The 25,293-nt window shown below is 36.7% G+C and overlaps 1 protein-coding gene across 5 annotated transcripts in view; it reads right to left on the reverse strand.

Moving 5' to 3' along the window:
* Nucleotides 1-25,293, reverse strand: part of UNC80 (unc-80 subunit of NALCN channel complex) — a 225,172-nt gene that overhangs the window by 107,034 nt on the left and 92,845 nt on the right. For 4 of the 5 annotated variants that reach the window (XM_028112210.2, XM_088022040.1, XM_028112209.2 and 1 more), the window contains exons 23-25: nucleotides 9,467-9,679; nucleotides 5,913-6,048; nucleotides 2,928-3,061 (exon numbers count right to left, since the gene is read on the reverse strand). In XM_028112210.2, the coding sequence (XP_027968011.1) occupies nucleotides 2,928-3,061; nucleotides 5,913-6,048; nucleotides 9,467-9,679 (483 nt within the window). Of the gene's footprint in view, nucleotides 1-2,927; nucleotides 3,062-5,876; nucleotides 6,049-9,466; nucleotides 9,680-25,293 lie in introns of all 5 variants that reach the window. The other variant, XM_088022039.1, reaches the window with a different exon arrangement.

Consider the following 25,293-nt stretch of genomic DNA (forward strand, 5'->3'; position numbering starts at 1 on the left):
GAACACAAGCAGGGGGAGTGGGAGAGGGAGAAGCAGGCTTCCCCCTGAGTGGGGAGCCCAATGCTGGGCTGGATCCCAGGACCCTGGGATCACGACCAGAGCCGAAGGCAGACACTTAACCATCTGAGCCACCCAGGCACCCGAAACTAATGAACTTTTATTTAAATTATTGTACTTTCGGTTCTTTTGCTTTCTCTTCCACGTTTTGGATATAACTAGGACTTTTTCAAACAGAAATTTCACCTGAAAATCTCATCCATTTTGGAAAGGGCCCCTTATGGCAATTTCTGTCGAAAAGACTTTTTCTCTCATAGAAAGTTTATGTTCCTGATTTTCTTCCATCCTCAAGCCACAGATTCTAGAATGTCTGTAGCTTCTCATATGATTGCTTTACTACCTTATACTTTTATTATTTTGTACATTAGGATAGTTATTATTTTTACTGTTATTAAAAATGTTACTGAACTAAAAAAATTTGTTTTCAAGATCTATAGATACCCTTGCAGGAAGTGTTTTGTTAAAACTATAATAGTTCATATTGATGGTAGTTATGCTTAAAGTGTTAGACTCACTGTTTAGTACAATTTCGTAAAGAACAATTGCAGCATTTACAGTTTCTGTGTTGGTAAAACGGTTTTATTAAACTCACTGTTTGTTTATAGTAGGTTGGAATATAACTTAAGGTATGTGTGTATTCTTTTCCCCCATCAAGTAAAGTTAGATTAAAAACAAGAAAAAGCTTCCCATTTATTTTATAAAGGTCACATCCCAACATAATGCATACCTACACTGGACAATAAAAATCCCAGGGTAATGAATGAAGGATCTCTAAGGCCTTGTTAAAGGTGATGCTGTTGTGAACGCTTTCCTCTCCTTGACTGAAAGACTGAAGGCTCTGTTTTAGCTTAATTTCTTGCATTTTCCACTTGACTGTGAGTTGGTTCTACAGCAATTTTTAAAAGTTTTGTTTTGTTTTTTTGAATGAAATTTACTGTAATAATAAGGGATAATTAAACTCGAGCTTTATGGAATTGAAAGGGAGAACAAAAATAACTGGGTCAAACTTTAAGACTTTTATTTTTTTAAGTCACAATGGATCAGAATGGTGATCAAATAAAAATCTGAAAAAATGAAAAGTAGATGTGCCACCATGCTTTTATGAAGGCTTCCGTATAATTAGAATGTTGACAAAGTAGCACTAATAGAGGTCTCACAGATCAGATATTTCATCCCACTTGATTTTAAACACACATGTTGGCCTTGATTTGATTTTATAGAGTAGTCTCAATCTAACAGTAAAGGTGACATTCAGAAAATTAAAGGCCCAGGTTAATAGGAAAATGGAATAAGAGCAGTAGGAGGAACTTCCCTGACAGCAAATAATGTAGTTTCACAGTCCAAATACCAGTATGTTTCTCTTGAAAACATACATTTTACCCACAAATGTTTCCAACTTGAAAATATCCATTTTACGTTTGAGAGAGTGAGGGAACAGGTCTTCCGGACGTTGGAAAACCAGAGGTGGAGGCAGTGCTCAGGGATAACAGCACCGATTCTTCGGTTTCCCTGCAGGGATTAGGGTATGGCCTTGTTCATGCCCAGTCTGGTTAAAAAAGCAGGAGAGCTGGTGGACCGTAAAATTGGCGAAAATAGAGGTGCATAGACTGCATAACAATTTTTCTGGTAGAGTAGTCTAAGTCCTGTGTAAATGGAAAATAAAAAGAATTTGGTTTCTCGGCTCTGGCTGGATGGTGCCCGTAATGAAAGAACCACTGGAAACTTGGTGCCTATTAGAAGACTATAGGCCAAGGAAATCGGCTCTGAAGTGTGCCCATCCCACACACTCTGTGAAGACGCCTGGTCCTTGCAGAGCGTTGGTATACTCTGCTAAACAAATCAGGCCTTAATGGTGCAGGAGTATGCGTGCGCGCGTGTGTGTGTGTGCATACGCATGCGTGCACGCATGCGTGTGTCCATGTGTGGCCTTCTTCTGACTATTTGCATCCATATGAAGTACAGCAGGAATAAAAATATATGTTTAGAGATGTTTACGTGCTAAATTCTTAAGCAAGTCTTTTTGCCCATAACTTAAATGAGAGAATTCATTGGAAGCACATTTCTATATGGATTTATGAGCTGTTAAATTTTTATGACAAAAAAAAATTCTGTCAGTAATTTCTAAAATATGCTGCTGGTAAAACTCCTCATAGTTTGCAGAGTAAAGGAACCTAAAGGCTTATGAGAGATTCACAAGGAAGTAAGCATTGCTAAGAGAGTCACTCAAAATAGAGACCAAAGGATACTGAGGAAGCAGGGCCTATGTATGTCTCCTGTTTCACTTCTCAGAACACCATGAAGTTTTTACTTTTGTCAATTGCCACTTGTCGACTGCAATTCCACCGCCTTCTGGAACACATCCTTCTACTTTGGATTAAAATAGAGATCATGTAACACCTGTTAGCTAAATAGCCAATCCTGTATTAGATAGCTTAAACTCTGCCAGCACCAATCATAATTCTGTTCAAACAAGTTATATAATCTTATGGTTTTCACCTTTACAAGCCTGTTCACAATTCCAATTTGGAGCACACTTTTCATTTCCATGGACTCTGTGTCTCCCAGATGGCAATCCCTAAGACCTCTTCTGGGTCAAAAGGCTCTTAGCCATTCCTAGCATGACTGACAGTGATCGATCCAATGTTTTACCCAGTGGTGCTATCTTCAGTAATTTCAAGGTCAACTTCGGAGTTATTATTTTTTGTAATAGAAAAAAGAGATTTTATATATGAAGATCCCTTGGTTGAATTTTTTAAGTTATATGATACATCTGGCCATTGGGCATTTGAGGAAACTGTGGAGACTCAAAACCTAGCCACATGTCTGGCCTCTCTGAGTAGCCAGATTATTAACACCCATGCTTTACTTACCACCAGAGGCTCCGTGCGTGGTCTGGGCAGGCAAGAAAAGGTTTCTCGCAGGAAGGTAGTGATCTCCAGGAGAAGTTGGCACGCTGCCATCTTCAAGGCAAAGGGGCAGCCACATTTAGAGGGGTTCACAGTACCTACAGAATGAAAGAGTTCCTTCATAAAGAAACAAACCAATAAAAAATACAGAGAGGCACGGTTTGATGGACAAAGCTACACATGTCCAAAATGAGACTGTATATGAGAATGTTACCTATTCATGTTCAATTGACCTATTCCCTTTAGCGTAATCTGTGCGTTACTTTTACCTCTCTCTTCCTCCATTTTGTAACTCAATAGTGAGTTCCTTAGTATTAAAATATCAGTCAGTAAGAACTAAATTATTTTCCTTAAGGCTCATAGAGTAAAAAAACACAGCCCACTAAGCTAGAAAAGCCTTTTAACAAAAACAGAAATGGAAAGCAGTCTTGTAAGATTTCACACTGCTAATTTAATCAGATTTAGACTATGTACAGGGCGGTGAACTAGTTTTGGCACTACAAAAATCTTGCCAGCTCATTTTATGAGAGTTATCTATCTTGAGGGCAGTGATGTTGCTTCCACTAGCCCAGATGTGTCTCTGCAGCACAGACAAAGCATACTTGATCACCTCTTTCATACACATCATACAAGTTAGCCTATCATATTAAAACATAGCTACACTAGAAGTAGGCAAATACTCTCCTTTGCTCTGAAGAATATCAGCCTTTGAATGAGTAAAATGTTGCCTCCATCATAGACCCAGATTTTGCTCTAAAGGCAGATAATGGCAGATAATGGCCAAGGTGACACCAGAGACTTTTAAAATTCTTAGGATTAGTTCTCAGATATATGTCATCACTAATCCTGCAGAAAATTTACCTGTGTTCAGAAAAGAAGACCAAAGCAATGTTGAGTTCTGCCTCTCATAAGAGAAATAAAATACTTATCTATTTTGAATCAAGGCATCAAACAATCACAGTATCATTACATATCAACATTCCTAGACATATTTCTAAAATATTTCCTGTGTATTAGGCTTTCTTAATTGAATAGGATATATATATATATATACACATATATATGTATATATATATATCATGGCTTATACTGAGAGTGGGTGGAAATTATGTTCTTTCTGAAGATATCTGGTTATCACTTCCTCATGAAAACCATTATTTTTCCTCCAGAGATAATATGTGGATAAGGACATTACCTCTTATTAAGAACTGAAGAGACAAACTCCTCTAGAATTTCTAGACTGATACTTTCTTGAGGCATAATTATATTTTAAATGCAAGATGAGTTATGTACTGACAAGAAAGTAGAAATAAGCCAGACATTCCAATCTTATATTCAGTGGAGACTACATAATTCTAGAAATTGTCTGGATGTGCAATAGTTTTTAAACAATAATCTAACACTAAATATTCAGTATAAACTTGTGGATCTGTCCCGAGGTTATCATCCAGATTCTTCTTGTTAATCCTGTAAACAATGAACTTGGTCTTAGTCCAGGCACTCTGTAACTATCATCTGAAATATTCTGTCAAAATGAACAAGAATTGAGTCCTACATGCTCTCATCAAAAAGCCTAAGTACCAGGCATAACAAATGGTAAAAGATACTTCTGTGGTCTCATGGAGATTAAAGTTCATTTTGGCCTGTGAGGATGCATCCATCTAATGTTGCTTTAGCTCCTCTCTGTTCTGAAGGATCCCTAGGAGATCCAGGGCAGTTGGGGATGGCTTCTGATAGGCCTTCACTAGGTTCTGTGTTTGCTGGATAGCCCTCAAGGGGTCCTAAGGATTAGACCCAATTCCGTTCTCCATTCTACAATTCAGAGGCATTCTAGGATAGTCTAGACTCTTGTGAACTTGAGGGAATCTTTGGAGGCCAATGTTCACTGGTAGGCTGAAAGACTGATGTCAGAATTTGGTGTTTTGTCAACAGCTAAGTCAAGAAAATTGGCTCCGATGCGATAAAAGCTGAGAAAGGGTAAAAAGATGAGAAAAGACTGCAAAAAAAATCCTCAGTATAAAAGTGGGAAAAAAAGGTAATAAGTTTTCTTTGATTGTTATTTAATTATGCACACTGTTACACCCTAGTCATCCTTTTACATTTCATGACTAGAAAGATGAAGTAGGGTTGGCATCACTTAACTAAGAACAGTCTTTAACATAATCAGGGAATTTGAGTTTCAAATCACTCGGGACAGTCAAGAGGAAGAGGCCTCACTGTCTTCACCAGATAATGTTACTAATTCCATTACCGTTTAGGAATTGTATGGCCCAGAAAAGGCAGTGATACACATACACAACAAGCTTGTATGGTGTAGAACACATGTGTGCACAAAATGGGGTTGAAGAGGAATGGTCAGGAATCTCTTTGTCTCTACTCTTCTATGGCAGAACTCGCTTCTAATTTTAACAAATAAGTACAGTATAGCAGACATTCACAGTCTAACCATCTCAATTATTTAATATTTCAAATTCATGTTAAATACATGTTAGTAATTATTCTAAGGAATCCACTACTTTAATGATCTGGGAAGCATTTCATGTTCAATTCTATTTGGTCTATTTTTTTTTTAATCTCCAAGAGCAACAACAAAATGTAAAACCTGGTTAAACCTCTACTGGGTCAGTAATTTGCTGCTCTATTTGCTCAGAGAAGCCTAAAACTAATTTTTGTGTAATAGTAAGAGTCATAGACTACAAGGCAACGGATGCTTCATATTGCCTGCAACTCCTTGTCTCTGTCTATAGTCTCCTTTTTCTGGTTCTCGCCCTCTCTTTGTGTGGCTTTATGCACATGCATCACATCCATGCAGAGGGAATAGGGGAAAAGGCGCAGTGGGGAGACATGAGAAGGTGGTAAGAATGTGAAAGAGGAAAGAGAAATATTAAGTGCTCCTAAAGCAGAGATTCTTACAAGCAGGGGTTCTTGTAGTAAAGGGAGTCTCCTTACTGTCATCTAAAAAGTCTTCTTCCTCATCCTCCTTTCTCAGTCTCCTCTTGGTCTCCTCATCATAAATGAGACCCAGCAGGTTGGCGGGGCTCTCACTTTCCCCGTGGCACAGCTCATTCAATCGGACTCCAATTGCCTACCACGGGGAGAAAAAGAGCGAAACAGCACAAAGTATGTCAGACTGTAAAATAGGCTCTCACATTATAGAGGTCATAAGCAACTGTTAATGGGAAGGTATGTATAAACTACTAGGGCACATGAAACCAAGAGACTGATACCGAAACATACCGCAGAAGCCTCCTCTATGCGCCACGATGGTGTTGCCACCACGTTTCCCTATGTGGAAACCCAGAGGTGGATGGCATTGACACTATCTCCAAGGTTATTTGGAGACTTATAGGAACCGGAACAATTCCTATGTGTTCTCATACAAATTTTTTTCTGAAAATATTTCCACTTACTCGAAGGTCATCTATTTTATAGGTCTCCTACAAGGGAGTATGCAGTTGTTTTTAATGGATGATTTTGTTGTAGTAAAAAAAGAAAACAAGAATTCACAGTTCCTCCAAGTGCTTCTGATTATGCTACTTTATGAGAATGTCACTGCCATGCTAATGAGTTGGAGGTTGGCATGAATTCTAGCACAGCAGTTATATTTATATCTGCCATTATGTACACAATTAATGGCTTTTTTATAGACTTTGTCCCTCACTCCATGATACCCTATAAACTAGTAAGAAATACTAAGTATTCTTTTGGTAGAGTATCCAACATCAACATAGAACCAATACCTGCTGTCTGTTCTGAATCATCATGTACTATTGTCTGATTTACCAAAAGGAATTTTCCATAAAGATACAAAATATGCCACCACCTCTTTCTAATTCTTTTTATTTTCCAATTATATACTGTGTGCAAGACAAGAAGAGACACGTGCTTAGGAAGGAGAGTCAAAAGCTAAAATGAGCACTGAACTTGGGGTTTGACAGCTTGGTTTCTCTGTGCATTCCAGCTAATTTTATTCTTCCTTCCTGTATTACTTCTTTCAAATATTTAGAGAAGTTGCTGGATTCTGGGCATGCATGAAATTAGACTTTCTACTGGAAACTGACAAGGATATGTCTTCAAATGAAAACACAAGTTGTTTGAATGTCTTGGCTATCTGGAAGCAAAAAGGTCTCCTTAAACTCTGGAATTAAGAGACAAGTAACAAAAACTCTATCCATGAGAAAGAAAGCAGTGTAAAAAAGGTGTCACAACTTCCTAAAAGTTCAGGCACTACCCTGAGAAGTTTTAAGCAAATGAAACAAAATATAAAAACAAAAACTACTACCTCAACAAAAAGCCTTGTCCTGATGTTACTATTTTGGAGATCTTCTCTAAAGGAGACATGCAATTATGAGTCTGGAGTGGAGCCAACAAACTTAATAGTGAGATTCAAAGGGGAAAAAAAAATCTGCATCGATCATTCCAGGATGTTGACACTAAGCAATTTACATTAAATCCACAGTTCATAAAGCTTAAAGGGTTGCTCAGAAAACGAACTTGTCTGGGATAATAATAAATGTCTAAATAATAATTTAGAGCTCCATGTCTCTTCCAAGGCTTAAAAAATGCCTCGAGGATAGGTTTGTTCTTTTTTTCTTCATCAAATATTTATTAAGTGAGGTTATTTGTTAGGTATTAAATAAAACAGAGTTGAATAAATTGTTACAGTATGTCAGTATCTTTGCTTCATGTGCCCTAGTAGATTTTAAACCTTAGCTCAAGGTGGCTAAGCAAGCTGTGGTCTGGGGTTCAAATACAGGGTGTCTGTTTTTTGGCTCTTCCCCTCAAGGAGCTTACAGTCTCCTGGCGAGGCAACAACACATCAGGATAACACATTAAATGTCAAAAGAGACAAAAAGCACTTTAAACAGTTCAGAAGATGGACAGATTTGATTCAGTCAGAGAATCATAGAGTGTCTCTTTGCTGTAGATTTTGAAGGACTGGTGTTTTGGCTAAAGCGGAAGGGGAGGAGCGGAAACTCCAGAAGGAGAGTTCCAAAAGATCCATCGAGGAAGTGCACTGATGTGTTCAGAGACTGACAAGTAAACCACATGGTTGAAGCACACTTTTGTGAGAGGAAATCATGTGCAGGAAGGCTGGCAAGGTAGACTGGGACTAGATCCCATAGTTCTTGAAGCCGAACTTCATTTTGTATTCTAAAGAAGGATGAAGGGTAATGTGTGAGTGGGGGAAAACCCTTACTCATTTGAGAGACTCTGTGTTAACTGCCTAGAAATGCACAAACCATGTATCCTTTCAAAAATGAATGTAGGGGCGCCTGGGTGGCTCAGATGGTTGGGCGTCTGCCTTCAGCTCAGGTCGTGATCCCGGAGTCCTGGGATCGGGTCCCGCATCGGGCTCCGTGCTCCTTGGGAGCCTGCTTCTCCCTCTGCCTCCCTCTCTCTCTCTCTCTGTCTCTCATGAATAAATAAATAAAATCTTTAAAAAAAAATGAATGTAATAACTTATTATCATTGAATACCTCTTAGACAGAAAGGATTGAGATAAATGGTCTTTTAGCTATATTAGCTCATTTGACTTCAACATCCATAATCTTGGTATGGTTTGAATACTAAGAGAGAGCAGTGATGCCAGACTAAGCAATTTGGGTTTTATCCCAAGGGAAAAGGAGGGCCACTGAAGCATTCTAAGTGGGTAAGAAACACCATCTGATTTGCATTTTAGCCTAATCACTGTGAGAGCAGCTTGGAGAATGAATTAGAGGGGGCAAGTCTGGAAGCCAGGAGATAAGGATGAATGTTCTGCTTTTAAGTGGGCTCTGCCATATGGAGATCATTTTATTGACAGTGTGTAGGATGGGTCAGATGGGGGGAGACTGTGGGAAGAAGACCAAATAGGAAACCATCTTAGTCATCCAGATGAGAAGGAATGAAGATGTGACCTAAGAGGACGTTGGTGGCAAGGAAGAGTGGCGTCAGTAAGGGAAGGGAGGTTGGCCTATGTTCAAAGGCTGCCATCTTAGATAATGGTGGTACCATTTATAAAAATAGAGAGTTCAGGAAGGTTTGCAGATCGGGGTGTATTTATATGGGAAGAAGAGTTTTACTTTGGTCAGATTGTGTTTCAGGGTATTAAGTGAATGCCTCTGGAGTGCATTTGGCAATGTTGGCCTGGAATCTGAATGGTGCTATGGATAGAGAAGTCTGTGCTACCGGCATACAGGTTAAGGTTGGAAATACAGGAATAAATGTAGTCCTGGGGGAGGTTATGCAGGAAAAAAATTATAACAAATTCTGGGAATGTGTACATTTGTAAAGGGGGAGGAGACAGAGTTCCAAGGAAGGAGACAGAGGAGATAATGTCTAACTTCATAAATTTATTGGGAAGATTAAATGAATTAAAGTTTATTTTCCCCTAAGATGTTTTGTTCCGTGCCTGGTACATAACAGACACTTAATAAATTGTCTCCCAAACAAACATAAACACTACCTTCTTCACTTCACTCAAGCACCCCAATTTTTATGTAAGAAAATCAAAAGCTCACGTCTCCCCATTGGTAGAAGAGCTTGGCAGCATTCCACTGCAGCTTCTGGTTCCGTTTGTTGCCCACAATGGGGGAGCGGCCCCTTGAAAGGCCTTTCTTGGTGATATTCACGTGATGCCCTTTCATCCACTCTGGCCAGTTGCCACGGTTACAGCGGTGAACAAACCGGGCACATTCCAGGAACAGAGCTGCTCTGGCTACCACAGGAGCTTCCTGAGGACGGTTGTCAAGGAAAGAATGATGTGGGATTAATGAACAATAGGCTGACCTTCACGGGAATTACTATGTACTCTTCGTTCTTTTACTCTCCATATCTTGATTTAGGTTAGCCATATTTCCCAGGGGAGTAGTATCATGGTTAATGGTAGTGGGAATTCTGGAAAATGAATTCCAGAAGACAAATTGGGATAGTGCAGAATTAGACATTTTAAGTAGATTTCTGTGTTTATAGTTTTCCCCTTTTGAAGAATCTCAAGTAATTTCATGACTCTCTTTTTGCATAGTTAAGAGGCAGCTGGGATTTGAATGCGAGAGTGAGACAATTTTCAAAGGAATTTTTCAACATGAACCTTTTGTTAAACCTAAAATTTTAACCTGAAGCAAACAAATATTCAATTTCTAGAACCAGTCTTATGTTAATCAAGGGAGTCAAGAGTGATTTTGTTCCAACAATAATCTGTTATTTATGACCATCCACATGCTCCAAAGAAGTACTGTTTCTGTTTCGATTGTTTCTGCACCTTTTGGCTAGTAAGAAAAGGAAGTCCTTATTAGATTTTGTTGAGTTAATCTTTTTTCTCCTGACTTTGTCATGAATAACAGATCAAATTCTGCTTAAATAGGCATGGTCTCAATTGAAAATGTTCAACAAAGAGGAAATGATTTAATTGATAAATGGAAAACAGAGCATTTCTTCAGAAAAATAGAAATTTGGTTCCATCCTGTCATGTCAAGATGTATTTGAAAAAAAAATAAAAGAAGAAACAACTTTTAGTTGATACCCAGAAAATAGTAAGTATATGCTACCTACTGAAATCTTTACAAGCTAAATAAATAAATAAGTAAGGGAAGGAGCATGAAGTTTCCCTAGAAGGTCAACAGGTCACAAAGAAATACACGCATCAACAATTAATGTGTATTTTAACTTGTGCCAGTTTAAAAAAAATACATCACAATATTAGGCATCACCTCAGAGTTACCCAATAACCATAAGTTGATTAGTAACCACAGGTTTTCAAACTGAAACACTTTCCATCATTTCAAACAATAATGTTCTTAACAATGCCTTGATCCACGATGTTAAAATAGGGGCTAATATATGAAGCATATCAATTACATGCCAATTAGTTTTTACGAGTTGTAATTCTTAATTATAATAACAAGTTCTGGTCTAGAAAGAATATCTTCATTTCAATGTTTTTAAAGTGAAGTATAATTTTTCTACCATCATACAGCTGGGAAGAGGTGACCACAGGATTCAATACCAGGTCTCTCTAATGCCCAAATCTATGTCAGTTCCTCTTCAGTATCTGCACTGCCTTAATTTATGTACATCTAAATCTTGGCAAAAGATGATCTCTAGAAGGCATGTAGAAAGTCATTGTTTAAAAATGGGACATTAATGTCATGTAATGTTATTCTCTAAAACACAGATATATGATCACATCATTTTCCTATTTAAAATTTTATTATAGGCTCCATCCACCTCAATAATAACATGAATAAAGAAACTCAACCTTTGTTATCTGGTTCATCTCCCTTTCTATCCCTCTATCAAGTACTTTATGATCTAACTGCATCAAACTGGTTACAGTCACCCCAATATGACATCTTACACATTTTCATGTGTTGTTTCCATTATTTGCAGAGCTGTTAAGCCCCTTTTCCATCTGGCAAATTCCCACTTTTAAGAATAAAATACCTCCTCTAAGAAGCCTTCCTTAATTTCTTTCTTCTTAGGCAGAGTTGGTTACTTCATACTTTGAGTACCACAGTATCTCAAGCACACTGAATGATTCAAGTGAGTTAACCCTTTAAGCATTTTCTCATTGTCCTCAACTTAGAAGAAGCCATCAAGAATTCCAATAAGAAATATATTTATGTAGGAACTTAATTTCACAAAGCATATGACGTATTGCTACTATGTACAAAGTTAACCTACATGAAAAGGCAGAATACAAGATGAACACTAATAGTGAGAACCTATCATTAATAAAAAATGGACACTAATGATGAGAATCTATCATCCACTACATTGGTGCTAAGATTTGGTAGCAGGTCACGGGAACAGAAAGACTTGAGATTGCAGAGGGTCAAATGACTTTCTGCATCAAACCTATCAATATTGTGGTACCATAACATAGAGATTAAATATCTACACTCTGTTCTTGTATTAAATATTTATTTAATTAAACATCTCAGATATGCTAATCTGTGTCTGGAAAAGGCTTGAACATCTGTCTCTGAAAACATATGGCAGTCTGGAGGGCAAGGTGAGAAACGTGAATTTATTCTTAGCCCATCACATTTTGACACATTCCCAATATAAAGCAATGGGATTAATTGCTTAATGGCAGGATTACTGCTGAGGTAGCGTTGTGTCATAGACCCTGGCTCCTACGGGATTACCAAGGGTGAAAGTTAACCCACTCAAATGTATGGGGCAGAGGATCTTTTTATTGCCATTAACTTTAGATGATGATGAGAAGGTTAACAACAGATGAATGAGAAATCCAAACTGTGCTTTGTGAGTATTCCCATGTAGATTGTCTTGCCTTCTTCAGAAAAAAAAAAAATGGTTTTATTTGCTTAAGAAGCTCAGGGCATTTTGAATGAAAAGCAGTTACGATTTTCTGCTCTCAAAAACGAGTTATAATAAAACTCTGATATTACACCAGTTATCGGCCCTAGGAAATCCTAAAGTTTGGAAATGGAATTGAGATCAATATGAAAATAATTCCCACTAACTCGGCAGCACAATCTTAAAGGGAGAGGTGATTATTATCTGATGAATTTGATCCATTGTTAAATTGTAAATTGTGAAACCAGGTAACTTTTGGAAATGTCGCTCTCTGCATTAAGGAATGAGGACATAGAGTAACTCAAATATTGCCTTTTAATTATAATCCTCATGAACCTGGCGGGTGAAAATAGGCTTGAAACCCTATAGTCAAGATGGCACTGAATACTAGCACTTTCTGGGGGTATTATAGTATATGTTATTGTACAGACAATTGAGGGAGTTGTTGAGGACTCTACAAAGCTAAGGACTCTACTGTGCAACTTGGTAGAAGAAACTTAGCAGTAAGTACTGACATCACACTGTGTATGAAAGAGCATTCAAGGCATTCTAGGGTGGATGTGGCTATGGGGAATTTTTTCCCTTATAAGTTCCTTTCAAAGTGTAGTTTAGAAAGTATTGATTTTTAGGGGCAGGGTTATCGAATACCTTGGACAACAGATTCTTCCTGGACATAAAGAAGAGTCATTTTTTCCTCTTTTGATGGAGCTTACCTCTTATAGCTCAGCACAATCTGAAGAAGCAGCAAAAAATGGAGACATGACAGAATGGATAAGGATGGATTCACATCACAGAGAAAAACAGCACAAATGGAGAAAAATGAATCAGAAGAACGCTGCATGGATGAAAAGAACCACAGAGTATCAGAGCATAGTCAAAGTGAATATCTAAACAAAATTTGATACCATTGGTATACCACAGAGAATTTTTACTGGTGGTCCTGAAAGAAAAGTAGGCTTATGTAAATTTCTTTCTTATTCGCATGTCTGTTAGATCACCTTTTTATGTTCCATAATGCCACGGAGTGGCTTCAATTCAATTATGGCATAACTTCACAGTTTCAGACAAGCAAGAATCAATTTTAACTGGGAAGATTAGATTGACCTGAAATATTAGATTAAATCATATGGAATTTGTAAGCTTGAAGGTCAAAAATAGTTGAATACTAACAGTTTCACGTGGTTTGCTCTTATATAAGATATTCTCTGCAATGACTACAGAGCTGTTCAGTTAAAGTTACAAAATGTTCTAAGAATGTCATTACGCAGCATGGTTTTCTCTAACATTCTGCAATGAGAAAACTTCAAGTGTTGGCTACCTTTCCTTGACTTCCTTTGTCACTTTTCCCTGCATTTTATCAGATCATTATGTATATTGAGTGTTTCCTTTATGAAAGTGAAGGAGAGAATTGGAACACTAATTCAAACAGCTATGCTTTATCTTACCTGGGGACTTAGAAAATATTGTTACCAAGATACGATGGTTAATTGAAGGCTATAATTGCAATACATTCCTATCCCTGAAGAACTATATCTAAACTTATTATGTGAGAAGAAGTCCCAATTCTGAAAACTCATATAAAAACACTGGACAGGAATTAACTGTTTTAAAAGACTGAATATTTTATGTCAGCCCCTGGGGAATTACATAATATTTTTATTGCCTACAATAAAATATAAAGCCCTTGCTGGTGCAAGATACCTACTTACTTAAAACCAGTGGGACTAGGTAGTTATTGTGGGTCCTAGTGTGCATTGGAAGCTCGTTTGCTAGAGGGCATGTGCTTGTGCGTCAGTATTTATTACTTAGTCTGTATTGAATTCTCTGCCTGGCTGAGATCATTAAGTAATGGACCAGCTGCATCTGCCCTTGCTCATTTCCACAGTAGCTGCGGGCAACTGAAATCATTCAGTTGTCAGGCTAGAGGCAGGCATTATTTTTTAGTACATGGTCTAGATGGCTTGCCGTTTTAACAGTTACTCAGATCACACTAATATTTTGGGTAAGTATTATAAAAACCAAATGAAGTCCTCTGCTTCTGACAATATGATGGATTAGGTGTAAAAACAAACTTACTTTGGTTTAGACATCTAAAAATACTGGACAAAGTATCCCCTAATTTCTTCATCTTGTTTTTGCTTTTGTTTCTAACATGAGATAATAGACTATTGGATAGTAGAAACTACAAGAAAGTGTAATTCTGGGTGGAGAACAGAGACTGGTGCGAGCTAGCATAGGAATAATTACCCTGAGGGTTTCTATCGACTAAGCAGAGGCACTGGGTTTTCAATGGGCCATGAGTTAAATGTTTGGGCCCAAGCAGAGCAGGAGGTCAGTTCGTTTACCTCTATGTAAAGTCCAGATCCCAGGTGGGAGTCACCTTCAGTGGATGAATAGGAAAAAGATCTACCCCACAGAAGTAGGCTTGCCTGACTAGGTTTGGCTCTGGGTAAAACAGGAAAAAAAAAAAAAAAGTGATTCTTTTATGAGAACTCTCATTTAAAAATCCCACATTCTTGTATAATTTTGGACTAGAATGGGCACTATTTCTATGCTCCTTGACCACCAAAATGAGTTTAAAAATGGTCTTAAGTTGGTGGTGTTTCCAGATGCTTGAGAAAGGAAATCCTTTCTGGAGGAATACTTTAAATCAGTACTTCTCAAATCTTCGAACTTGAGTGTGCATTAGAGTCACCTGGGAATATAGAAAAAAAAATAGATTGTTTTTGTTCTCATTCCAGAGATTCTGATTCAGTAGATCTGTTGAGGGTCTGAAAATGTGCATTTCAAACATGCTCACAGATGATGATGATTTTGTGGTCCACTAAATAACACTGCTTTTAACACAGGTCTTAAGGAATTCCTACTGATAAAGTTCTAAGAAGTTAAGTTCACATAAAAAATACATTTAAAAAATCCACCATGAGTAAGAGAAGAAACAAAGTATAGAATCAAACCCACAAAGACAGCAATTATTGGAATTATAGTGTATTGAATATATTTAAAGATTAATGTGGGTATTCTATGAATGATACAAGTATGATGAAGAATTAGGTTATCAAAGTTGACCAGGCACTTTTAAAACAAGAATCAAATAAAACTTCTACAAATAAAAAGTAGCACTTGAAATTTCAAACTCAGTGTATAGATTAAAACACAGATTAGATCACATTTTTTCCAACTTCAGCACTATTGACCATTTGGGCCAGATAATTCCTTATTTTATGAAGGGTACACTATGTATTATGAGATGCTTATCAGCATTTCCGGTATCTACTCAGGAGATTCTAGTAGCAATCATCAGGTTGTGACAATGAAAAATTCCTCCAGACATTGTCAAATGTCCCTCGGTGGACAAAATTACTCGTGGTTAAGAACTGTGAGATTAGACAAAATTGAAGAGACAAAGTGAAATGGAAGAGATATCTCAGAAACTTATTCAGGATATAGACTGAAAGAAACAAAAAAAAAATGAAAGAAGTTGTCAAAAGCAGAGGATAAACTGATAAGACCTATCATATACCTTTTCAATTTATAAAAATAAAGATTAGATAAAATGTGAAAGACATAATCTTGGAAGAGAAAATAGAAACATTTTCAGAACAGATGTAATATGCCAATTACATGAAACTGTAAAATATCAAAAGTAAAGAGAAGATATTAAAAGCAATTGGGGAGGGTGGGCAGATTATATTATATATATTCCTATACATAATAGAATGTCAATTAAGCCAGAAGAGAATGGGATAATACTTTGAAGTACAGAAAGAAAATCTTAGCCTATAATTATAATTCCAGCAAAAGAATTTTTCAAGAATGAGACCAAAACAAAGACATTTTTAAGTGAATTGTAGCTGAGAGAGCTACTTCCAATTGATCATCACTAAAGAAACTTCTAAAAGGTCTCCTTCAAAAGGATGGATCTTAGAGGAATGTATGAGATGCAAGGAGAAATGGTGAGCAGAGAATATGCTAAGCTTTTGGGTAAATTTAAAAATAACTTTCCTGAAAATCAACAAAAATAATGTTTTCTTCGTCAATGTTAAAAAACAACAACAACAACATACAACTAAATCTCAAACAATAGTTGGGGTTAAAATCTTCTACAATATTTTACTGTTTGAGAGAAGAGTAAAGATATTAATTTTAGACTTCATTTAAATATGTAACTTAAAAAAATAAAAAGAGAATGATTTCCAAGCTAGTGAAGAAAAATAAATAAAACAAAACTAAACCAAACCAAACCAAATCAATAGAAATAAAACTAAATCCAACACAATCTAAAAGAGGACATGGATAGAAACAAGAACATACACACAGTGAAATAATGAAAAAAATGTGATAAATAAGCAAAAAAAAAGGGGGGGAAGTGAATCTATATCAGCAATCATAATCTGTGCAAATGTACTAAATTTTCCAGAGGAAAAGTTTGTTAAAGTGGTATAAAAAATTCAAATATCTGTTTTTTATGAAAGTCATACCTAAAACACAAAGATGCAGAAAAATTGAAAGTAAAGGATTGGCAAAAAAAGACATACCAAGCAAATGCCAAACCTAATAAAATGGTTTCAGCTATATTAGTATCAGAGAAAAATCTATCTTAAGGTAAAAAGTATTACTAGAAATAAACTGGGTCATTAGCTAGTGATAAAAGGCTCAGAGCACCAGATACCTGTCACACTTCTAAACTGCTAAATAAATAAAAATGGTCAGAACTACAAGTATAAATGCCATCAAATTTGCCATCAGAGATTTAAACACAACTTAGTAATCAACAGATCAAGCAGTAAGAAGTAAATAAAAATGGATATTTGAATACAAAATGCTGTACCCCACAACTGGAGACTATACATTCTTTTCAACCACAAATGGGACATTTATGACAACTGATAATGTTCTAGTCCATAAAAGAAGTCTAAATTAATTCCAAAGAATCAATAAAAATAAAGTTACAAATGAATAACAAATAGATGCCTAACAAAACTTAGAATTTATAAATTGAAACACACACAACTAAATAACCCATGGACAAAAAGGAAATCATTAAAGAAATTAAAAATTATTTTAAAATAAATTAATAAAATAAATAAAAATATAGCTTATCAGAATTTATGGTTTGTAGTTAAGGCAGTATTTAGAGGGAAATTAACAGCTAAATGCTCAATTTTAAAAAGAAAAACTAAAATTATAAGCTAAGCAATCAACCAATAAGCTAAAGAATAATACAACAAATTCAAAGTAAGAGAAGAAAATAAAAACAAGAAGAGAAATTAGTGAATTTGAGAATGAAGATAAAATAGACTCAACAAGGTCATGAAAAAAGACTAATAAAATTGACAAATACCTGGCAAGTCTAAAAAGAAAAAACTCTCACATTTTAGGAATAAAAACAGGTAAAATAACTACAGATGCTGCCAAAATTGAGAACTAATAAGAAAATGTTATGATAAATTTTATGTCAACAAACATGAAAATGTTGGTTAAGTTAACAAGTTACTAAAAAAATTAAAATTACTTAAACTGACTCAAAAACTAGAACTTTTGACTAATCAATTCAGAACTGAATTTCAATTATCTCTAAATTTATCAATGGACTCAATAGAATTCCAAGAATAAATTAAAAGATTTTCAGAAACCTGACAATCTATAAAATTCACACAGAAGAGCAAAGAGCCATGAGTAGCTTAGGTGATGTTAAAAGTTCTAGCTATTAAAACAGAATAATTTAACTCTGGAACAGAAAAACAAACAAACAAAAAAACAACCCCTCAGAATTACACTCATGCATGTATGGAAAACTGACACATGATTAAGATAATACAATGAATTCAAAACAATGAATGAAATGAATTATCTGCACATGAGAGAATAAAGTATGAACTAGTAATATATTATGCTAAGATCATTATTTTCTATGTGAGAAAAGAAACAAAAGAAAACAATTTCCTATCTTATAGCAATCACACAGTAAGTTCTAGTTAAAGACTTCAGTATGAAATGTAAACTTTAAAACTTTTAGAAGAAAATATAAGAATATATTTATTACCTACAGATTTCTTTAAAAAGTTGTAAATAAAAAAAGCTAGCCATCAATCTCAGAATCAAACTAAAATTTTCTCTTCATTAAAATATAGTATAAGGAATAAAATAAAAATAAGCCAAGTGGGGAATGATGCAACACAGAGAACAGAAAATGGATTCTTACTGACAATATCAATACTCTCTTTTAAAATTATCAAAAAGTTAATAATCCTCCAATAAAAAAAAAAGACATTAGAGGATCTTTTACCAAGGTGAAAATGAAAGGTAAATAGACCCATGAAAAGACATTTCAGACTTTAGGATGAAATATAAAGTGCTGTTACTTTAATTCACTGGATTGGTAAAAATAAAAATATTGGATAATACAAGTGCTGACAAGGACAAAGAGCAACAGGAGCTTTTATTACAGTGTTGGTGCCAGTAATTGTTGCAACTACTGTGAAACAGCTTTGGCATCATATAGTAAAATTATGATTCACTAATTCCACCCCTAAGTGTGTTTAGAAAACTGTGAATCAAGCCCCATGTGTGGTAATACTCATGAAGGCATTGTTCAAAATAGGCAAAATTTGGAGAAAATAAAAATGCCCATCTAACAGAATAGATATATAAACTGTGGCATAGTCAAACTAACAAATATCATTCATTAGTGAAAATCAATGTATTAATGCTAAAAGCATCAACAAAGATGAACTCAAACTTAATGTGGAGCAAAAAGAGGACAGCATGATTTAACTTAAATGAATTTAAAACTAGGCAAACAAAGCAAAAAAAAAAAAAATCAATATATTTCCTAGGGATAAAAGCTCATGTGGTAGGTGGGAGGAGCAAGATGCGGAGTGGCAGGAATTCAGCTGGATAGGTATCAAACCATTCTGAACACCTACAAACTCAACAGGAGATCGAACAAAAGAATAGCAACAATTTTATGAACAGAAAAGCGACCACTTTCTGGAAGATAGAAGGTGTGGAGAAATGAATCTGAGGCGATATTTGGGAAGATAGACCACAGGGCAAGGGAGCCAGCTACCGGCAAGTGATAGAACAGCGGAGCACAAAATGAGAACTTTTAGAAGGCTGCTCCACTGAGGGATGTCGCTCTAGTGGCTAAGTTGGGGGTGGAACCCTCTCTGGGACAGTGTGGTTGCAGGACCTCGGGGTCACAGAAAGCCCAGGCGTGCCTGAGTGTGGCAGAGCTCCCAGGTATTGGAGCGGGGAAGCCGGCTGCAGAGATGGAGCCGAGGCGCGGGCTCTCAGCTTGGGGTTGCCATAATCCATGATCTGCGGCACAGTTGGGCCACTGCTCTTCCAGAGGGACCCAACAAGTAGCAGATCCGGGCAGACTCCCCTTCCTCCCCCAGGAGGAACGGCACAGGAGCACACTGCAGGGATCTGCTGGGTGTGGAGACTCCACACGGGTCGTGTGCCAGAGATAGAAATGCTCAGTCACAGGCCGGGTGAGCACGGAGTGTGGCTGGAGACTGGGGAGACAGGAGTGATTGACTGCTTTTCTCTGGGGGTGCACTGAGGAGTTGGGCCCTGAGTTCTCGGCTCCGCTGGGGTGGAGATTGGGAGGCTGCCATTTCACTCTTGTCCTCCAAAGCTGTATGGAAAGCTTGCAGGGAACAAAAGCTCCCAAGAGCAAATCCGAGCAGATTACTTAGCCTGGATCCAGCAAGGGCGAGACAATTCCGCCTCCGGCAAAGGCATCTGAGAACCACTGTCACAGGTCCCTCCCCCAGAAGATGAGCAAGAACATCCAGGCAAGACCAAGTTTACCTAATCAATGAGAACTGCAAAACTCCAGCGCTAGGGGAATACAGCACATAGAATTCATGGCTTTTTTCCCATGAATCTTTAGTCTTTCAAAGTTAATTTTTAAAAATTATCTTTATTTTTTCTTTTCCTATTTTATTTTTAACTTTTTTTCTTTCCTTTTTCAACCAACATCTTACCAATTCCTTTTTTAAAATGTTTTTAATTTTCATTTTTACAGTCTATTCTATCCCTTCATTGTATTTAAGCTTATTTTTTGTATATATATAAGTTTTTCTTTCTTTAAAATTTTGGGATACAGTTTCTTCTAACAGACCAAAATATAACCTAAATCTAGTGTATGGCTTTGTTCTAGTCTCCCACCTGATGACATTCTCTCATTTTTAAAAATTTTTTTCTTCCCTTTTTCAACCAGTGTCTTATCGATTCCTTTTTTAAAGTCTTTTAAAATTTTCATCTTTACACTCATATTCCATCCCTTCAGGTATTTACCCTTATTTTTGTGTATATATATATATATATATATATATATATATATATATATATGTATTTTTTCTTTAAAATTTTGGGAGGCAGTTTCTTCTAACAAACCAAAATATACCCAAAATCTAGTGTGTGGCTTTGTTCTATTCACCAGCCTGATCATATTCTTTTTTTTTTTCCTTTCTTATGCCCCCAGTTTTGGTCTCTGCTGCTTTGTTCTGTGTATATTTTTCTGGGGTCGTTGTTATCCTTTTAGCATTTTGTTCTCTCATTCATCTATTTTCTCTGGACAAAATGGTGAAACAGAAAAACTCACCTCAAAAAAAAAGAACAATAGGCAGTACTGACACCAGGGACCTAATCAATACCAACATTAGTAAGATGTCGGAACCAGAGTTCAGAACGATGATTATAAAGATACAAGCTGGGCTTGAAAAAAAGCATAGGAGATACTAGAGAATCCCTTTTGCAGAAATAAAAGAACTAAAATCTAACCAAGTCAAAATCAAAAAGGCTATTAATGAGGTACAATAAAAAATGGAGGCTCTAACTGCTAGGATAAATGAGGCAGAAAAGAGAATTACTGATATAGAAGACCAAATGATGGAGAATAAAGAAGCTGAGAAAAAGAGGGATAAACAACTACTGGATCACGAAGGGAGAATCTGAGAGATAAGTAATACCATAAGATGAAACAATATTAGAATAATTGGGATCCCAGAAGAAGAAGAAAGAGAGAGAGGGGCAGAAGGTATATTGGAGCAAATTATAGTGGAGAACTTCCCTAATCTGGGGAAGGAAACAGGCATCAAAATCCAGGAGGGAGAGCACCCCTCAAAATCAACACCCCGACATCTAATAGTAAAACTTACAAGTCTCAGAGACAAAGAGAAAATCCTGAAAGCAGCTCAGGACAAGAGGTCTGTAATCTACAAAGGGAGAAACATTAGACTGGCAGCAGACCTATCCACAGAGACCTGACAGGCCAGAAAGGACTGGCATGATATATTCAGGGCACTAAACGAGAAAAATATGCAGCCAAGAATACTATATCCAGCTAGCTGTCATTGAAAATAGGAGAGATAAAAAGCTTCCAGGACAAACAAGAACTAAAAGAATTTGTGAACACCAAACGAGCCCTACAAGAAATATTGAAAGGGGTCCTCTAAGCAAAGAGAGAGACTAAAAGTAACATAGACCAGAAAGGAACAGAGACAATATACAGTAACAGTCACCTTACAGGCAATACAGTGGCACTAAATTCATATCTTTCACTAGTTACCCTGAATGTAAATGGGCTAAACGCCCCAACCAAAAGATACAGGGTATCAGATTGGATAAAAAAAACAAGACCCATCGATATGCTGTCTGCAAGAGACCCATCTTAGGCCCAAAGACACCTCCAGATTTAAAGTGAGGGGGTGGAAAAACTTTTACCATGCCAATGGACATCAAAAGAAAGGTGGGTGGCAATCCTTACATCAGACAAACTAGATTTTAAACCAAAGACTATAATAAGAGATGAAGAAGGACACCATATCATACTTAAAGGGTCTATCCAACAAGAAGATATAACAATTTTAAATATCTATGCCCCTAACATGGGAGGAGCAAACTATATAAGCCAATTAATAACAAAATCAAAGAAACACATTGACAATAATACAATAATACTGGGGACTTAACCCCCCCCTCACTGAAATGGACAGATCATCTAAGCAAAAGATTAACAAGGAAATAAATGCTTTAAATGACACACTGGACCAGATGGACCTCACAGATATATTCAGAACATTCCACCCCAAAGCAACAGAATACACATTCTTCTCTAGTGTACGTGGAACATTCTCCAGAATAGATCACATCCTGGGTCACAAATGAGGTCTCAACCAGTACCAAAAGATTGGGATCATTCCCTGCATATTTTTGGACCATAATGCTTTGAAACTAGAACTCAATCACAAGAGGAAAGTCAGAAAGAACTCAAATACATGGAGGCTAAAGAGCATCCTACTAAAGAATGAATGGGTCAACCAGGAAATTAAAAAAGAATTTAAAAAAATTCATGGAAACAAATGAAAATGAAGACACAACTGTTCAAAATCTTTGGGATGCAGCAAAGGTGGTCCTAAGAGGGAAGTATATAGCAATACAAGCCTTTCTCAAGAAACAAGAAGGGTCTCAAATACACAACCTAACCCTAGACTTAAAGGAGGTGGGGAAAGAACAGCAAATAAAGCCTAAACCCAGCAGGAGAAGAGAAATAATAAAGATCAGAGCAGAAATCAATGAATTTCAGAAACCAAAAGAACAGTAGAATAGATCAACGAAACTAGGAGCTGGTTCTTTGAAGGAATTAATAAGATTGATAAACCCCTGGCCAGACTTACCAAAAAGAAAAAGGACCCAAATAAATAAAATCATGAATGAAAGAGGAGAGATCATAACCAACACCAAAGAAATACAAACAAGAACATATTATGAGCAACTATATGCCAGCAAATTAGATAATCTGGAAGAAATGGATGCATTCCTAGAGACATATAAACTACCAAAACTGAACCAGGAAGAAATAGAAAACCTAAACACACCCATAACCAGTAAGGAAATTGAAGCAGTAATCAAAAAATCTCCCAACACACAAGAGCCCAGGGCCAGATGGCTTTCCAGGGGAATTCTTCCCAACATTTAAAGAAGAATTAATACCTATTCTTCTGAAACTGCTCCAAAAACAGAAATGGAAGGAAAACTTCCAAACTCATTTTATGAGGCCAGCATTACCTTGATCCCAAAACCAGACAAAGACCCCATCAAAAAGGAGAATTACAGACCAATATCCCTGATGAACATGGATGCAAAAATTCTCACCAAAATACTAGCCAATAGGATCCAACACATCATTAAAAGGATTATTCACCACGATCAAGTGGGATTTATTCCTGGGCTGCAAGGTTGGTTCAACATCTGCAAATCAATCAGTGTGATATAATACATTAATAAAAGAAAGAACAAGAACCAAATGATCCTCTCAATAGATGCAGAAAAAGCATTTGACAAAGTACAGTATCCTTTCTTGATTAAAACACTTCAACAAACTGAGGGTTCTAGAGGGAAGGGGGGTGGGAGGATGGGTTAGCCTGGTGATGGGTATTAAAAAGGGCACATACTGAATGGAGCACTGGGTTATATGTTATATGCAAACAATGAATCATGGAACACTACATCAAAAACTAATGATGTAATGTATGGTGACTAACATAACATAATAAAAAAAAAGAAAAAAATAAACTCTTCACAGTGTAAGGATAGAGGGTACATTCCTCAATATCATAAAAGCCATCTATGAAAAACCCACAGCGAATATCATTCTCAGTGGGGAAAAACTGAGAGCTTTTCCCCTAAGGTCAGGAACATGGCAGGGATGTTCACTATCACCACTGCTATTCAACATAGTACTAGAAGTCCTAGCCTCAGCAATCAGACAACAAAAAGAAATAAAAGGCATCCAACTTGGCAAAGAAGAAGTCAAACTCTCACTCTTTGCAGATGATATGATACTTTATGTGGAAAACCCAAAAGACTCCACCCCAAAACTGCTAGAACTCATACAGAAATTCAGTAAAGTGTCAGGATGTAAAACCAATGCACAGAAATAAGTTGTATTTCTATACACCAACAACAAAACAGAAGAAAAAGAAATTAAGGGGTCAATCCCATTTACAATTGCACCCAAAATCATAAGATATCTAGGAATAAATCTAACCAAAGAGGCAAAGAATCTGTACTCAGAAAACTATAGAATACTCATGAAAGAAATTGAGGAAGACACAAAGAAATGGAAAAACATTCCATGCTCATGGATTGGAAGAACAAATATTGTGAAAAGGTTTATGCTACCTAGAGCAATCTACACATTTAATTCAATCCCTATCAAAATACCATCAACTTTCTTTCACAGAAATAGAACAAATAATCCTAAAATTTTTATGGAACCAAAAAAGACATCAGAGGAATGTTGAAAAAGCAAAGCAAAGCTGGTGGCATCACAACTCCTGACTTCAAGCTCTTTTACAGAGCTGTAATCATCAAGACAGTACGGTACTGGCACAAAAACAGACACATAGATCAATGGAACAGAATAGAGAGCCCAGAAATGGACCCTCAACTCTATGGTCAACTAATCTTCGACAAAGCAGGAAAGAATATCTAATGGAAAAAAAGATAGTCTCTTCAACAAATGGTGTTGGGAAAATTGGACAGCCACATGCAGAAGAATGAAACTGGACCATTTCCTTACACCACATACAAAAATAGACTCAAAATGGATGAAAGACCTAAATGTGAGACAGGAGTCCATCAAAATCCTAAAGGAGAACACAGGCAGCAACCTCTTCGACCTCAGCTGCAGCAAATTCTTCCTAGAAACATCGCCAAAGGTACGGGAAGCAAGGGCAAAAATGAACTACTGGGACTTCATCAAGATAAAAAGCTTTTGCACAGCAAAAGAAACAGTCAACAAAACCAAAAAACAACTGACAGAATGGGAGAAGATATTTGCAAATGACATATCAGATAAAGGGCTAGTATCCAAAATCTATAAAGAACTTATCAAACTCAACACCCAAAGAACAAATAATCCAATCAAGAAATGGGCAGAAGAGATGAACAGACATTTCTGCAAAGAAGACATCCTAATGGCCAACAGACACATCACTCAACATCTGTG

This window comes from Eumetopias jubatus, unplaced genomic scaffold (assembly GCF_037043125.1).
Source record: "Eumetopias jubatus isolate StellerSeaLion01/CBP00866 unplaced genomic scaffold, mEumJub1_p1.0 scaffold_3, whole genome shotgun sequence".
Taxonomy (NCBI): domain Eukaryota; kingdom Metazoa; phylum Chordata; class Mammalia; order Carnivora; family Otariidae; genus Eumetopias; species Eumetopias jubatus.